Here is a 17,054-nt window from a genome sequence, read left to right on the forward strand (position 1 = left end):
TTTCTTCTCCTCCTTTCTCTTCTTGGAGAATGCTCTTTATAGGGTGGCTAATAATCCTTCCCACCTCTTTAGGCCCCTCCCCTGACTCTGGAAGGGTCCGGAACCTTCTCTCAGGTGCCTTTTCTCTTAAAGGGGAAATCTCCTTCTATGGGTCCTCCCCGACCTCTATATGCCTCCCACAGCAAACTTTCCGCAACCTAGTACAATCCAAAGTACTCACCCATGCCGACTACTGCAACAGCATCTTTATCGGCTGCAAAGCCCAAATCATGAAAAAATTCCAAACCGCCCAAAACACAGCAGCCAGACTCATTTTTGGCAAACCATGATTTGTCAAAAACTTCACTGGCTCCCTATCAAGGAACGCATAAATTTCAAAGCCCACACAATGATCCACAAGATCCTCCATGATGAATCTCCAAGCTACATGACCAACCTGATCGATCTTCCAACCAGAAATAAGTCTAAATCATCCCGAACATATCTCAACCTTCATCTTCCCAACTGCAAAGGCCTCAAATATAAAACCTACTATGCTTCCAACTTCTCCGTGATAGGCAGCCAACTCTGGAATGCAATACCATGACACATCCGAACAACCAATGAACACATACCCTTCCGAAAGCTGCTGAAGACTAACCTCTTTAAACAAGCTTACCCAAACAACCCAACCTAATTCTCGAACCTAACTCCACACCAACAGCACTACTCATACTTCAATCCTCTCCCCTACATCTCTCCCCATTGTTTTAACTCTTTTAACTTGAACATCTCTTGATACTTGTATCATACTTTGTGTATCTATGTGATACTTTGTACCACACCTTGTACCATTCTTTGTGTTATCTCTGTGATGCTTTGTACCATAGCTTGTAAGCCACACTGAGCCTGCTTTCAAGCGGGAAAGAGCGGGGTATAAATGCTATAAATAAATAAATTTGCTGGAGCTCCCTGTAGTGACTCCCTCTTTAGGGTAGGACAGTCCTGCGTTTATCACTATCTATCTATCTATCTATCTATCTATCTATCTATCTATCTATCTATCTATCTATCTATCTATCTATCTATCTATCTATCTAATATACACACACACATACATCACTGGTCATGGATTACAACATTCAGGCTCTTGTCATCAGCTGAGTACAATTCCTGAGGAAGCCCGGTCAGCGAACACCTGAAGTCTCGTGACCAGGATCGGTCTTTCTATGTGATACATCTACCCATAGATGAGCTTCTGGCTTCACTCACTTTTGCACATACAAATTAATCAGAGACATGACTTCATCTTGTTTTGCAAGAAAAACTTATTTTCAGTCAGAAAACAGGAACGTCAGAGAATACTGTTGGTCAGAACAGAGTTAAAAAGCAATCTTTAAAATCTTCCATTATAGCATAATATTTGATTTAGTAAGAGGTTAGACTTTTCCCTATGTATCTGAGATAGAATTTGAAGAGAATAGGGGAGAGTTGGGAGCCTTTTGGGACTCCGTGTTTCATTGGCCATGGTTGAGATAGAGATTGTTGCCATTTGACTTGAATTAATCTGTGTTTTAGAAATTCTGAGAACCATTTGAGAACCATTTGCTGATCTTTATCCATGAGAAGGCATAATAATAGTGCCAGAACATGATATACAAGAACCATATGAAATATTAGCATGTTGGGGTATAAGCCTCTGCCTATCTAGTTATAATACAGAGCTTGGCTTGACAAGCTGCTACAAATTATGCTTCAGACAGTGCTCCAATGCAGGGTAAACTTTTGCCTGAATTTTCTCATCAGCAGGACACTGTTTCTGGCCTACTTAGCTGATGTCATTATTACACAACCATTGTGTCTTGAACTTCTTGTGCAGAGATAAGGACCTCTGGTTGACTTACCCCTGACACTGTGGTGCTTGAGTCTGAAGACTTTCCTGAATTCCAAGAACTGCATCTTCAGTGAAGTAAAATGGAGATTCTTGTGGTCTCTGAGGTCAGAGTATCCAGAACAAAGAGAAGTGTGTGTACTCTATCTCCAGAGATAAGGCCTCCACCAGAACTGTATAAAAGTGTCTGGGGACCAAAAATAGGCTGCCTGGACATTATCAGACCCAGAGCTGTCATTGCCTAGAGATCCTCCGAGCTTGTGGACTCCTCCTCACTTGTCTTACCATCTATGTATTATCTGGAGCACTCTAGAGTGGGCCCTGCAAGCATGCTCAACTCTTGACCTTCACTTCACTGGCAGGTTGTATAAATACAACCTCTGTTATTGTTCCATGGGTAATTAGTAGGTGGTTCAATTTCTGGGCCTAAGGGAGTGTATACTCTGGCTCATCTTCTGAAAAGAGTTTTTCTGTATTGTTTCTTTATGAGCTACCTACTACACTACTAATCATTTCTATAGCACTACTAGACATGCGCAGTGCTGTACACATTATATATGCAGGTACTTTCTCTGTCCCTAGAGGGCTCACAATCCAAGTTTTTGTACCTGGGCAATGGAGGGTTAAGTGACTTGCCCAAGCTCACAAGAAGCTGCAGTGGGAATAGATCCAAGGTTGCCAGGATCAAAGCCTGCTGCACTAACCATTAGGCCACTCCTCCCTCCTACCTAGCATTTGTACTCTTGTCTTACATTCTAACTACCTCTGTTTTATCTTTGGCTTGATTTATTTGCCTGTAAATAAATCAGATTTTATTTTTAGAATAATTGGCCTGTTTCATTGCTTGTCAGTATGTCCAGGAGCTAAGAATTTGGATTGTTTGCCCTAATTCCAGAGTACTAAGTAAATAAATAGTATTACATTGTCCTTTAAGGTGGGACACTTCTATTTTATTCCTACAAGCAGACAGCATACCCCATCACAAGAAGATAGCTAAACTTTTGTCATACTTCAAACACATATATGTTAGGGGCACATATCAACCAGGATGACAGGTTGTGTATGGCCCACAATTTCTCCTATCTCAACAAGGAACCATTATCAGTCTGCAACTGATGGCATTCCTCACACTACAAACACCAAAGATGGGTGGCATTTTGGGCTATAGACACTTTTCCAATGCTATCATCTGACACTGTGGACCTTCATAAAAGGGTTGGAGAAGGATATGTGGAGGGGCATAATCGAATGGCGTCGGCCATCTATATGGCTGGTGCCTCAAACAGTGGTCCCGAACCGTATTATCGAAAAAGATGGCCGGCCATCTTTCATTTTGATAATACGGTTGGGGCCGGCCAAATGTCAGAGATGGCCGGGTTTGAGATGGCTGGCATCGGTTTTCGCTGATAATGGAAACCGATGCCGGCCATCTCAAACCCGGACAAATCCAAGGCATTTGGTCGTGGGAGGAGCCACATTTGTAGTGCACTGATCCCCCTCACATGCCATGACACCAACTGGGCACCCTAGGGGGCACTGCAGTGGACTTCAAAAATTGCACCCAGGTGCATACCTCCCTTACGTTCTGTGCTGAGCCCCCCAAATCCCCCCAAAACCCACTACCCACAACTGTACAATACTACCATAGTCCTAAGGGGTGAAGGGGGGCACCTACATGTGGGTACAGTGGGTTTTTGGGGGGGGTTGGAGGACTCCCATTTACCACCACAAGTGTAACAGGTAGGGGGGGATGGGCCTGGGTCCACCTGCCTGAAGTGCACTGCACCCACTAAAAACTGCTCCAGGGACCTGCATACTGCTGTCATTGAGCTGGGTATGACATTTGAGGCTGGCATAGAGGCTGGCAAAAAAATGATTTTTAATTTTTTTTGTGTGGGTGGGAGGGGGTTGGTGACCACTAGGGGAGTAAGGGGAGTCATCCATGATTCCCTCCGGTGGTCATCTGCTCAGTTGGGGCAGTTTTTTGAGGCTTGGTCTTAAAAATAAATGGAGAAAGTGAAGCCGGCGAAGTGCTCGTCAGAGCCGGCCTTCTTTTTTCCATTATCGGCCGAAGCCGGCCATCTCATAACCACGTCCCCGTCCTGCCTTCCATACCCTGCGGAAACATCCTTTTTAACTTTGGATGGCTCTGCGATGGAAAGCAGTTGGAGCCGGCCAAAATCGGCTTTTGATTATACCGATTTGGCTGGGTTCAGGAGATGGCCGGTGATCTCCTTCAAAAATAAGCTGGATAGTTGCAGAAATCTAATTTAAGAATATGCCATACTGGGAGAGACCAAAGGTCCATAAAGCCCAGTATTCTCATTCCAACAGTGGCCAATCCAGGCCACAAGTATCTGGCAAGATCCCAAAAGAGGATCCCAAAACAGGAATAAGTAGTGGATTTTCCCAAGTCTACTGTATCTTAATAATGGCTTATGGCCTTTTCTTTTAGGAACATGTCCAGACCTTGTATATTTTTATAAAATATGCTCCTACATCTCAACTTTGTCTATGCTGTTTACATACTATGCCCCTGGTAATGCCTATAATGAAGATCCCTTAAAAGTAGGCATGCTCTTTCCATGTGCCTACTCTTTACATATGTATGTGCTCACACAATTTTGTAAAAGCCCTTTTCCACATATGAAACAGACTTCTACATGCAGGTAAATCTTTACAAAACTACCCCCTATCCCCCGGATTCTATATAGTGTGACTTGAGTTGTGCGTGCAAATCAGGTCATATTTTGGATTTGCATGTGCATCTTAATTGGCATATCAAGCTAATCAGCGCCAATAATTGAACTTAACAATCAATTGTTGACACTAATTGGCATTAATTAGAATTTACGCGCACAAATGCCTAAGCGTGTTCTATACAGTAATGCATGTGGATCTAAAAATGGGGTGTGGAATGGGCGTATCATGGGCATTCCTAGAATTTACGCACAGTGTTATAGAATATGACCAATCTGTGCATAATTTAGATGTAATGCATTTACACCAGGTTTTCATTGGTATAAATGGCTGTGACTAAATATAGTTGTGGAAAATGGGTGTTGGGAGTATTCTATCAAGTGCACCTAGATTTAAATATATTCTATACAGCACACCTAAATTTAGGTTCGGTTTATAGAATACACTAGGCATATTTTTCAAAACTGATTTTTTTAGGTGTGATATATAGAATCTAGCCCTATATGTCTTTCTCCAGGGCTGTTTATATTTGGCATGCATTATGCAAATAATAATAATAAGGTGTAGTAAATTGATATATAATTAGTGAAAGCTTGAGACAATTGGCCTGACATTATATTGAATACTGGTATTGGCAATGTTTCAACATAAGGCATAGTAGTATCTTAAAAGTAACTTTTTGATGCTACCTTGATTGAATAAAATGTAACTTAATTGACATAATACAGTATTAAATTTTGTGATGTGGAAGCAATTTGTGGTGGTGCCACAGCTATGCTACAGACTGCCAGGGTGATCCACTGAGACATCTTGATTTGAATAGCACTGATCAGAATTTACAACATAAGGCATATCTCTGAGATTTTGCTTTTTAATAGCACTATACAATGACTAGCATGCAGTTTGTTTTCCTGTAATGGTTTTTATAAGCCAAAACAAAACAAGGGCCCTGTTTACTAAGGCGCACTAGTGGTTTTAGCGTGTGCTAACTGTGTAGATACCCATAGGAATATTATGCCCCTCCGAAGGGACCCCTTGTAGTGGTGGAGGGACTTCTGTGTTTCAATGACTCAGAGGGCTATGCTGAAGGGTTACCCATATCAGACAGGCCTCTGAGGAGAAACCAGATAAAGAGTGTCCCAAACTGGGAGAGTGGTAAGATGGTGACCTGAACTTCGTATGCCCAGCGGCCCAGTTGCCCTCTGAAGTTTTGTCTTCTTTATGTAAATTCCCTCTCTGCAATTGCACTTTCCTTAACTGTGAGGAAGGGAACAACCGGCGGTCAGCTGCTGATGGCCAGTGTTTTGTCCACTGAGCAGCAAGTGCGGGACCGCTGCGCGTCGAACTGCCCACAGATGAAAGTGTTGGCGAGTCCTTTGATTAGCGCCGGCGAAGAAGCGTCGATGCTCTTGGACCTGGAAGAACAACTCCATCGCTCCCGAATTATTCAACCACCATGTCCAAAGGAGTGGAGGAGTGAGTTAGAGGCATATGCTGAAACGGAGGACGTTTACAGTAGAACCCAAATTGGCGGAACCACTCCTAAACACCTCAAGAGAAATCATCTTGAAGTTTTTGGCTTCCGTGGAGGTTACATTGAATGCCATCTGGAAGGCGCTTCGGGACCTGACGGCGGTAGTAAATAACTTTGTTTCAGATATAGTCTTATTAGAGAGTTACATGGACAATTTGACTGAACCCTTTGAGAGTGAAAAATTGATACAATAAATGAAGTTCTACACAAGCTAGAAGTGGTTATGATCCTGAAAATGATAATGGACCAGAAACTTTAAATGATAAGGTGGATGATATTGTGGATGATTAATGTTGAGATTATTGTTTTTCCCAGAGTTCCAGGTATGACTCCTAAAGTTTTCCTCAGAAATATTTCCTTAATTATTACTTCGAAAGGAGTAAAGCCTGTGAAAACTGGGATTGCTTTAATCAGTGGGATTTGAATTAGAGACTTAAGTATATGTATTGTTAAATAATTTCTGTTTTTTAAAAGAGAGAGAATGTAATCAGATGTATTATTTCTAACTAAAATCTGGACAATAAGTATGTTCTCAATGAAATGAATTGACTATACACCGTATTTGGTCTTGAAGAAGCCAACCAGATGATCAATGTGGAATAATGAATTAGATGAGTAATAGCTGGGGATAATCAGGTTAATACCATGTTTTCTTTTTTCTGTTTACTGTTTAATTGATCTCCTTGTCTTATCTCACTCTCCCTATTTTTCTTCACTTTGTGGTCTAAGAAAGAGAAAGATTGTATATAATCCATATATCTAGTTGGGATTGTTTTCTTCTTATCTTGTATTAATGTGCAGTCATCTCTGTATTACTGTTTGCAAGTGACCCTTGTAAAATGAAAAATTATAAATGATTAAAGAAAAGGAATATTATGGACATGTACACAGCGCACTGTAATTTTTAGTGCATGCTAAAAACGCTAGCATGCCATTATAAATAGGGCCCCAAAGTACTCAGGAAGAGAGACTAGGGGGACTGGGTTAAATATGATGGTGTATTATTTATTGCACTATTTTGAAAGGCAGTGAGGTATAGATAATAGTAATTTTATGTCTAAAGCTCTGTGCTTGGTAGATTTGTTTTTAGTTCAGTCATTTTTATAGATTTTTCATAAAACAAGATACAAAAGAAACAATAATATAAAATTAACAAGAAGTAGCAGCATCAGTGCAATTTAAAGCAGTGATACTAAAACGGTGAAAACAAGATGATAATAAGAAGATGAGTGACCTCCTATCATAAGAGAACTACATTGTCATTGGACAATAATCCAATATACTATTTATTTATTTATAGCATTTCTACCCCACTCTTTCCCGCTCAATAGCAGGCTCAGTGCGGCTTACATTGTATAGGTACAGAGTATCACAGGGATAACACAATTTGAGGGTACAAAGTATCAAAGAGGTAATACAATGTATGGGTAAAAATTGTCACTTAGATAATACAATTGTGTAGAGAAGGATAAAAGGAAGAGATGTGGGGGAAGGATTGAGGTATGTTTAATGTTAGTGGTGTGGGTTAGAGTCATAAGTTGGGTTGTTTGGATAGGCTTGTTTGAAGAGGTATGTTTTCAGCAGCTTTCGGAAGCTTAGAAGTTTGGTTGTAGTTCAGATGAATCTTGGTATGGCGTTCCAGAGTTGACTACCTAAAACTGAGAAGTTGGATGCATAGTAGGTTTTGTATTTGAGACCTTTGCAATTAGACAGGTGAAGATTGAGATATGTTCGCGAGGATTTGGACCTGTTCCTGGCTGGAAGGTCGATTAGGTTGGTCATGTAACTTGGAGATTCTCCGTGGAGGATCTTGTGGATCAGTGTGTGGACTTTGAAGTGTATTCGTTCTTTAATGGGGAGCCAGTGGAGTTTTTCCCAGAGAGGTGTTGCACTTTTGAATCGTGATTTACCAAAAATGAGTCTGACTGCCGTGTTTTGGGCGGTTTGGAGTTTTTTTTAGAATGTAGGCTTTGCAACCAATGAAGATACTATTGCAGTAGTCCGCATGGGTGAGTACTGTTGATTGAACCAGATTGCGGAATGTTTTTTTGGGTGAGAATGGTTTTACTCTTTTCAATACCCACATCATGTTGAACATTTTCTTCGTGATTGTTTTTGCGTGAGTTTCTAGAGTTAGATGGTTGTCTAATGTTACTCCTAGGATTTTCAAGTTGCCAGATATTGGAATTGTGACATCGGGGGTGATTAAGGTGGTTGGGAGTGGATTGGAGTGTCTTGAAGAGAGGATTAAGCATTGAGTTTTTTCTTTATTCAGTTTCATTTTGAAGGCATTGGCCCTGGAGGCTAGGATGTTCATGCCAGAGATTTCAGAAAGGTTGGAATGAAAAGGGATGAATATGGTGATGTCATCAGCATAAGTGAAACACAACAGGAGCAAGGAACCATTTTACTGGCGTTATTAAAATTGACAGAATGTTGAAAAAGGTTCCAAACTTTTCATGTGTGTAGGAATGCGGTTTGATTTCTCAACAATTTTCATTTCATATTTGTAAACTATACATATAGGGGGCAATATTTAGCCGGCCGGTGGTCATAATGTTTTTAAACGCTTATGTGGTCTGCTAAATTAGCCCCGGATATTTAATACCAAGCCATGTGCAGGCACTGGCGCTGAATATCCAAGGCTAATAACATGTGCTCTGGCTGCCGGAGCTTATGCTCGTTCTGGCTGTTATTTAGTTGGGGCCTGGATAACACAGTTATGCAGGCCCTGGCTGACCATCTACTGAGACCTGCATAGCATTAAAAAATTGCTGAGCCACCTCAACCCCCCTCCCATTCCAGTCCTAATCTTCCCACCCCTCCCCCAAGTCAAACATCTCACCCCCTCTCACCCTTCTACCCCTGGGCCTACCTTTAATTTCTGTTGGTCCAGTGGAGGTGACTGGAGCAAGATCAAAACCCACTCACTTTTACCCCTTGCTGACGGTAGCTTGTGGTACTGCTACCAATGTACTGCCTGTGTTAGTATTGCTGGGGAGGGGGAAGCGTGAGAGGATTGGGACCTGAGTGGGAGGGGGTCTCAACCGGTTTCTTTAATATCACTATTGTGACCTCAGTAAAGGTCCCTTTACCTTGTTTAGCTTGCATAAAGTGAGAGTAATGCTTATACAATTTTGGTGATAAGAATAAACTGGCATATGTGTAGAATTTTGAGTTAAACCATCTCCATCCAGGGCTTTATTAACCTTGAGAAAAGATTTAGTTAAATAAATATCTTGACATGAAATAGTGAGACTCAAATTATCAATATTAGAGGTGATAAATTTGGTTTCTTAAGTCTTTCTCAAAAGGCATTAATTTGTTATGATGTAGGTGATTTTTGGAAAAGATAGATTCCAGAATAAAAGCAAAAAAGTGATCAAGTATATCTTTAGAATCAGTTAATAATTTATCATTCTTAGAAATTGCACTAATATGGGTAGCCCTTTTCTTAGCCTTCAAGCAATTAACCAAGATTCTTCCAGCTTTATTCAGGCAAGAATAATATATGGTATGTTCTGAAATCAGTGTGATGCCAGCATTAGTACTCAACATTTGATTATATCTAAAGTGTAAATTCTGCAAGTTATCAAATTGGTTGCAATGGAAGTGTGTGTTCCAGGGACCTGCTTGCTGCTCTAATAGGACTGGTCATAACATCTGATGCTGTCATACAGGCTGGTATATACTGCTTCTTTCATATCTTTGGAGGGTGTGAGGGGGTCAGCAACCACTGGAGAGTAAAAGATGGCCATGCCTTAATTCCTCCAGTGGTCATTCCATCTTTTATGGTACCTTTTGTGATTTAGGCATAATTGAAGCAGGTCTAGACCAAAGTGTCAAACTTTTAGCCTTGGACGTTTTTGCTTTGTTCCATTATGTTAGAAAATGCCCAAATCCCACCCCCAAAGTGGCCTCTTGTGATTTGCACACACTGAAGAGAAAAACATCTCAAAAGTGAGCTTCAAAAATTGTAATTTGGACATTTTTGGAGAAAAATGTCCAAATAAGGCTGCATAAATTTAAACAATTGTATATTGTGATTTAACGGACCATCAGAGGTGACCTTCCACTAGGGGAAAAAAAGTCCCTTATTGTGAAAGTAGGTGAAACACCTTTTTTTGTCCAGTCCAAATTCATTCTTAATTTTTGCAATTTTTTGATTCATATAAATTGTGTAACTTTATGATAACGTAATCATAATATGTAGAAATGAGTTACAATAAGTAACTTAATTTGTTTATATACTCAAAAAGTTCAGATTACTTATCTTGACTATCACTATAGCAGGGGGCACGTGCCGACATGTGTTTCACCTTTGCTGTTTCAAGGCTTCCCTCTTATTTTGTAATGCAGTGCATATGCATCCTGCTTATCAGCTGTCAAAATGGCCCTTTCTGTTTGCTTTTTGACGTGGCGTCCTGTTGAGACTCCATGACACATTGCACTGATCCATGTAACAGGATGCATATGAAAACCAGAACAAAAACCTTTTCACAACAAAACAATAAATACTACCTGTTCTCAATACACACCCTCACTAACAGGATATGTTTATTTATTTAGATTTTGCTCATATCTCTTTTAGTATTAGCTCAAGATGAGTTACATTCAGATACATTAGGTAGCTCCTTGTCCCAGGAGGGTTCACAATCTAAGTTTGTACCTGAGGCAATATGGAGGGTTAGGTGACATACCCAAGATCACAAGGCGCAGCGGTGGGATTTGACCTGGTCACCTCTGGATGTCAAGACTATGGCTCTAACCACTAGGCTACTCCTCCACGCTATATGAGGGTCAAGGAGAGGAATGGGTGCAGGAGAGAGGCAGACACATAGTATTAGAATGAAATATCAGGTGCCCACTGGCAAAGTTAACATCATGACAATATCATGATATACAGTCAAGTAATAGCCATAATCATATAGTCCAAATATTTCTCCAACAACTTACAGTCTGTAAGATTTTGTTTCTTTACAGCGAGTTATCTTCATAATCTCTAGAGAAAATAATCCATACCAAGCCGTAGCTGCTTTTAGTCTGAATCCGAGTGATAAAAAACATTTCCAGTTATCAACTGGAGCCTTATTGAATTCAGCCATCATAAAGATACAATTACCATTCCTTTGCAGATTTGATTTCTGTTGAACAGCACATAAAGTATCACCTGAGGAAAACAAAAGGACACTGCACTTTCTGGGCTAGATCCTTGCGTGAAGGGACTCTGTATGCCCACTCAGTTTCAAATGGCTTCCCCTATTGCAGCTGTAAGAGTGTGGGTAGAAACTTTCCATGAATTTTACCAGAATGGAATCTTCAGAGCCCTTTGGGAGACCTGTAATCCTTAGATTGCTCCATCTGTTACAGTTACCCACATCTTCCAGAGCTGACTGGAGCTCCAGCATCAATTTATGGGTGTTGCAATATTGTACAGAACTATCTTCCAGGCTGCTAATACAGTTTTCAGAGGCAGAGAGGTAATTTTGGGGGTTCGGGCTTGGTCTGTCTGTACCAGTGGCCCAGTGTGTGTTCCCAGATCTTTGCAGATGTGTATGTATGATCCTTGTTCACTGGTCTTTGCTTTCTTTTTTACTATGGTGTTCTTTTCTATTTTAACTAATGATATTTTTTAATTGTAAGGCGCTATGACCTGACAGAAATAGTGGAATATCAAGCTTTTTAATAAACATAAGCAATTTCAAGGTCGACAAAATATTTCTTTAGGTGAGCAACATCTGCCTTAATATCTTTGGACTGCTGCATTATTCTCAGTTATAAGTGCAATAATATTGGTGCATTGACACTGCCACATTACCAGCACCATCTTTGTTAGCTGCAGCTTTATGTGTTGATGGACGGTCTGGTTTTGCTCTTTTAACTGCAGATCCCAATGCAAAAACAATTTCTATTTTGTTTTATTTTTGAGTAAGCATCATAGAAAGATGAATTAGGTGATACTGAGGGGAATAATCGAACGGCGCCAGCGATGTATTTTGGCGGTGCCGCAAACAGCTGGCCAGACCCGTATTTTCGAAAAAGATGGCCGGCCATCATTTGTTTCGATAATATGGTTCCGGCCAGCCAAATGCATTGGATTTCGCCGGGGTTTGAGATGGCCAGCTTTGTTTTTTAGCGATAATAGAAAGTTATGTCGGCCATCTCAAACCCTGGCCAAATTCAAGGCATTTGGCCATGGGAGGAGCCAGCATTTTTAGTGCACTGGCCCCCCTGACATGCCAAGACACCAACCGGGCTCTTTAGGGGTCACTGCGGTGGACTTCAGAAAAGCTCCCACGTGCATAGCTCCCTTACATTGGGAGCTGAGCCCCCCAACCCCCCCCCCCCAAAACCCACTATCCACAAATGTACTGCACCCACTAAAACTGCTCCAGAGACCTGCGTACAGCCTCTAGGACTTATTGCTGCTGTATAACTTTGGCACACCAGTTCACACCTGAAGACTAATCTCTCTGAAAAAGTCCTTTCTTTAAATAAGCACATTTACTCACAGTTAACTGCAGGTCAGAGGTTGTGCCCCACTGGCAAAGAGTCCCCTGGTACTAAGATTAGCAGTAGGTCAGAGTTGGCACAATGGTGTACAATGCCCTCTTTCAGCACCATTCAAGGTAAGAACTACGTTCTCTGACATGGGTAACACAGGAAAGGGATCTAAAACTGGCTTACAAAAATGGCCACTACCGCATTAACTACAACAGGAAACAAAACAGGGCACACTCTGACCCAGTAAGCAGGGGGAAAAGCAGAGCCTACCAACTACCAATACCTATACCCACCACAATGCATTGCTGATGTGCCTCTGAGGTGCAAATAACAGAAAAGGTGCCACACTCACCTCAGAGCCACATCACAAGCAGGCAAAGGCTGTCGGAGGACAGAACACATTCTGCTGTCATGGAGGTGGGTATGGCATTTGAGGCAGGCATAAAGGCTGTCAAAAAAGTATTTGTAACCTGTTTTTTATGCTGGGAGGGGGTTGGTGACCACTGGGGGAGTACGGGGAGGTCATCCCTGATTCCTTCTGGTGGTCATGTGGTCAGTTCGGCCACCTTTTTGAAGCTTGGACCTGAAAAAAAAGAGACCAAGTAAAAGCGGCCAAATGCTCATCATTATGGGCTAAAGCCGGCCATTTCGTAACCCCGCCCATGCCCGCCCGTGTCCCGCCTTCACGTCGCTGCCAACACGCCCCCTTGAACTTTCGCCGGCTCTGCGACAGGAAAACGGCGATGGTGTCAAAATAGCGGCTTTCGATTATACTGATTTGGCCGCCTTTGCGAGATCGCCGGCCATCTCCCGATTTGTGTCGGAAGATGGCTGGCGATCACTTTCGAAAATGAGCTGGATAATTTAACCTAGTATTTTAAAGTATAATTAAATAGTTGTTGTGCCTGTGGAACTCTCAACTTATAGGTCCATCCAGTAGCTGCTCTCGTGTGCCCCCTCAGTACTTCGTAGTTTTGAATGGTAATGAATGTGAACAAATCAATGTGAAGGTAATAGTCATATATCTAAACTGTATTGCTATAATATTGAAATGTTGTTATTTGCCACCTGCAGGCAGTAAACATATTACTTTGCTACCATTTATTTTCAGAAGTTATACAGATATGAGTTGATATTCAAAGCAATTTAACTGGCCAGAAATGGTTCCTGGCTGGTTAAATTGCCTGTTCGCGGTTAACCCATCATTTTCATTAGCACTTAACCAGTTAGTGCTGCTAAAAATGCCCAGTTAGCATCTATTTCAAAACTGGCTATTTTGAGGACGTTCTGGGGTCAGAGTCAACACTTGGCCAGTTAAGTGCCGATATTCAGCACTTAACTGCTCAAGGTAACCGCATCAATAGGATTGCATAAAAGTCAGTCCTGTCTTTATGCAGTTCACCATGGCTGGTTAAGTGGTAAATATTGCACTTAGGCTCTTTTACTAACCTGTTCTAGTGATGCCCGGCATGACAAATGTGCCCCAGCCCATTCAATTTGAATGGACTTCATCACATTTGCCGCATGGAAATCGCTAGAGTGGTTTAGTAAAAGAAGCCCTTAACCAGCTATGTTTTAGCTGGCTCCACAAACCCCGACATTCATTGCCGAAGCCTTGGCGTTGAAATTCCGGTTGTAACACTGGTGACAGTAAATAAAACACAGAGCGCCACTGGCTGAATATTGACCCCATATTATCAGGCCAAAAATATGACTGAAATACTTGATACTATCTCTATAATATAGGGCTGCATTTGGGCCAGGGTGTGCAGGCCTAAACTAAATGGATAGTGTCAGCACAATACCACATTATCTGGTGCCAGAGCTTAAATTGATAGGGGCTCTGTGCCAGCTGAATATCCAGTCCTAAGGGGGTCTTTAATAAGCTGCAGAAGCGTTTTTAGCTTGTGGTAGAAATCAGTTGGCGGTAAACGCCAAAATGCCTATTATATTCCTATGGGCACCTCAGTGTTTACCATCAACTGATTTCTACTATGAGCTAAAAATGTTACTGTGGCTTAGTCATTTCTGAAGCCTCATTAGAACAAACAACTCCTCTATTATCTTAGGGCCCCTTTTACAAAGGCATGCTAGTGTTTTTAGCATATACTAAAAATAAGCATGTGCTACATGTTAGAGACACCCATATATTTCTATGGGCATCTCTAGTATTTAGCAGGTGCTAATCATTAGAGCGCCTTTGTAAAAGACTCCCTTACCGACTAAACAATTTTTGGTTTACTCTACTCTGAAACAAATATAAATTTTACTTTTCTACCTATATTGCTAATTTTTCCTGCATTGTTAACTAGTTATTTATTAGCGTATCTCCATGGTGAGTTGGTATGTTATTTGGATTCAAATTTAATATATGCACTTTTGTGACTTTCAGCTGAACTTCATTCTGTTTCTGAACACTGTGCGGGTTCTGGCAACCAAAATCTGGGAATCAAATGCTGTTGGCTATGACACAAAGAAGCAATATAGGTAAACTTTGTCATCCATTTATCTAACACAGTTGTTAATTTATAGGAAAAAGAAGTTGTATAGCTTTATGAATTCAATGGAATATTTCTTGTCAGAGTCACTACCTCATGAAGATTTTAGACTGTAGCTTAGACTGGAAGAATGAAGGTATGCTCTTCTTTGTTCCATGATTCTCTGCATAGGCAGCAGAATGGAATGGGCCACTGGAGTCGCGGCCCAACAAATATTTTACCCAACACATTATCAGTGATTAGAGCAGTTAGGAGTGGGGCTAGGGTTATATTTGTTGAGCCAGGTGTTCTGCTGCCCCTGATTTAGGCAATGGTTTACTTTCAATTCTCCCTCTCCTCCGTGAGCATTGAAAATGCTGCTAGAACACATTTCTTCCTCTTTAACATCACCAAAATACATTCATTCCTTTATGAACTCATTACCATGGCCATAATCCATTTTCATCCCTCATGATAGCTTTAATATAGTAACATAGTAAATGACAGCAGATAAAGACCTGTACGGTCCATCCAGTTTGCCAAACAAGATAAACTCATTTTACATGGCATGTGATACTTTATATGTCTACCCGAGTTTGATTTGTCCTTGCCTTTCTCAGGGCACAGACCGTAGAAGTCTGCCCAGTACTGTTCTTGTTCTAAGTTCTCAAGCTAACATTGAAGCCCCTTAAAATTTACACTCCAGCCCATCCCTATCCAGTCACGATCAGGGCGTAGATCGTAGAAGTCTGCCGAACTCCCGTTTTGTTTCCAATTACCGGCATCGCCACCCAATCTCCTCTAAGATTCCACGGAACCGTTCCTTCTAAACATGATTCCTTTGTGTTTATCCCACGCATGTTTGAATTTCATTACCATTTTCATCTCCACCACCTCCCATGGGAGGGCATTCCACATATCCACCACCCTTTCCGTGAAACAATACTTCCTGACATTAGTCCTGAGTCTGCCCCCCCCCCCCCTTCAACCTCAATTCATGTCCTCTAGTTCTACCGGCTTCCCGTCTCCGGAAAAGGTTCGTTTGCAGATTAATGCCTTTCAAATATTTGAACGTCTGTATCATATCACCCCTGTTTCTCCTTTCCTCCAAGGTATACATGTTCAGGTCAGCAAGTCTCTCCTTGTATGGTTTGCAACGCAAATCCCATACATTTCCGTAGCTTTTCTTTGCACCGCTTCCAGTCTTTTTACATCTTTAGCAAGATATGGCCTCCAAAACTGAACACAATACTCCAAGTGGGGCCTCACCAACGACTTGTAGAGGGGCATCAACACCTCCTTTCTTCTGCTGGTTATGCCCCTCTCTATGCAGCCTAGCATCCTTCTGGCCATGGCCATCGCTTTGTTGCATTGTTTCTTCACCTTCAGATCCTCCGACACCAACACCCCAAGGTTTCTCTCCTGAGTCGAGCGTACTAATCTCTCCCCTCCTGTCCGGTATCTCTCTTTTGGGTTTCCGCACCCCACGTGCATCACTCTACACTTCTTAAAGCCTACATGGCATCGACTTTTTTAGAGAACGCAAACCCAGTGGAAGCCCTGCCACAGCCCTTCACCAGATCGGGGAAGAATCGCCGAGGGCCTCGCTCACAAAAAGAATAGTCTATAATTTATCATCTAGAGAGCTTACTGAACATCAAGTAGAAGTACTACAGTTAGGCCTGTCATTTGTCCCATACACGGATTATGATGAATTCACCACCCGCCAATACTTATACCGCTTTTTCAGGAAATTAAAATTAAGGGCATATTTTGGAGAAGTTACACAGGATCCCATACCTGCTGAATTGGATACCCCCACATTTTTATCCATATATCGCATACCCTCGACCTGGATGCCGCCGGGCCCCCCAGACCCGATCATAAAGACTTTCCAAAGGCTTGTGCTAGATGACTTATGTAAAGTGGAGAAATCAGTTCGATATTTTCACCAGAACTTGACTAAACA

The 17,054-nt window shown here is 41.6% G+C and overlaps 1 protein-coding gene across 1 annotated transcript in view; it reads left to right on the plus strand.

The window, feature by feature from the left end:
- The window catches only part of PTH2R (parathyroid hormone 2 receptor), a 372,984-nt gene that overhangs the window by 280,619 nt on the left and 75,311 nt on the right, over positions 1 to 17,054 (plus strand). The window contains exon 11 of the mRNA XM_030210826.1: positions 15,001 to 15,095. Coding sequence (XP_030066686.1) covers positions 15,001 to 15,095 — 95 coding nt within the window. The remainder of the gene's footprint in view (positions 1 to 15,000; positions 15,096 to 17,054) is intronic.

The sequence above is a fragment of the Microcaecilia unicolor genome, chromosome 7 (genome assembly GCF_901765095.1).
Source record: "Microcaecilia unicolor chromosome 7, aMicUni1.1, whole genome shotgun sequence".
Lineage (NCBI taxonomy): Eukaryota > Metazoa > Chordata > Amphibia > Gymnophiona > Siphonopidae > Microcaecilia > Microcaecilia unicolor.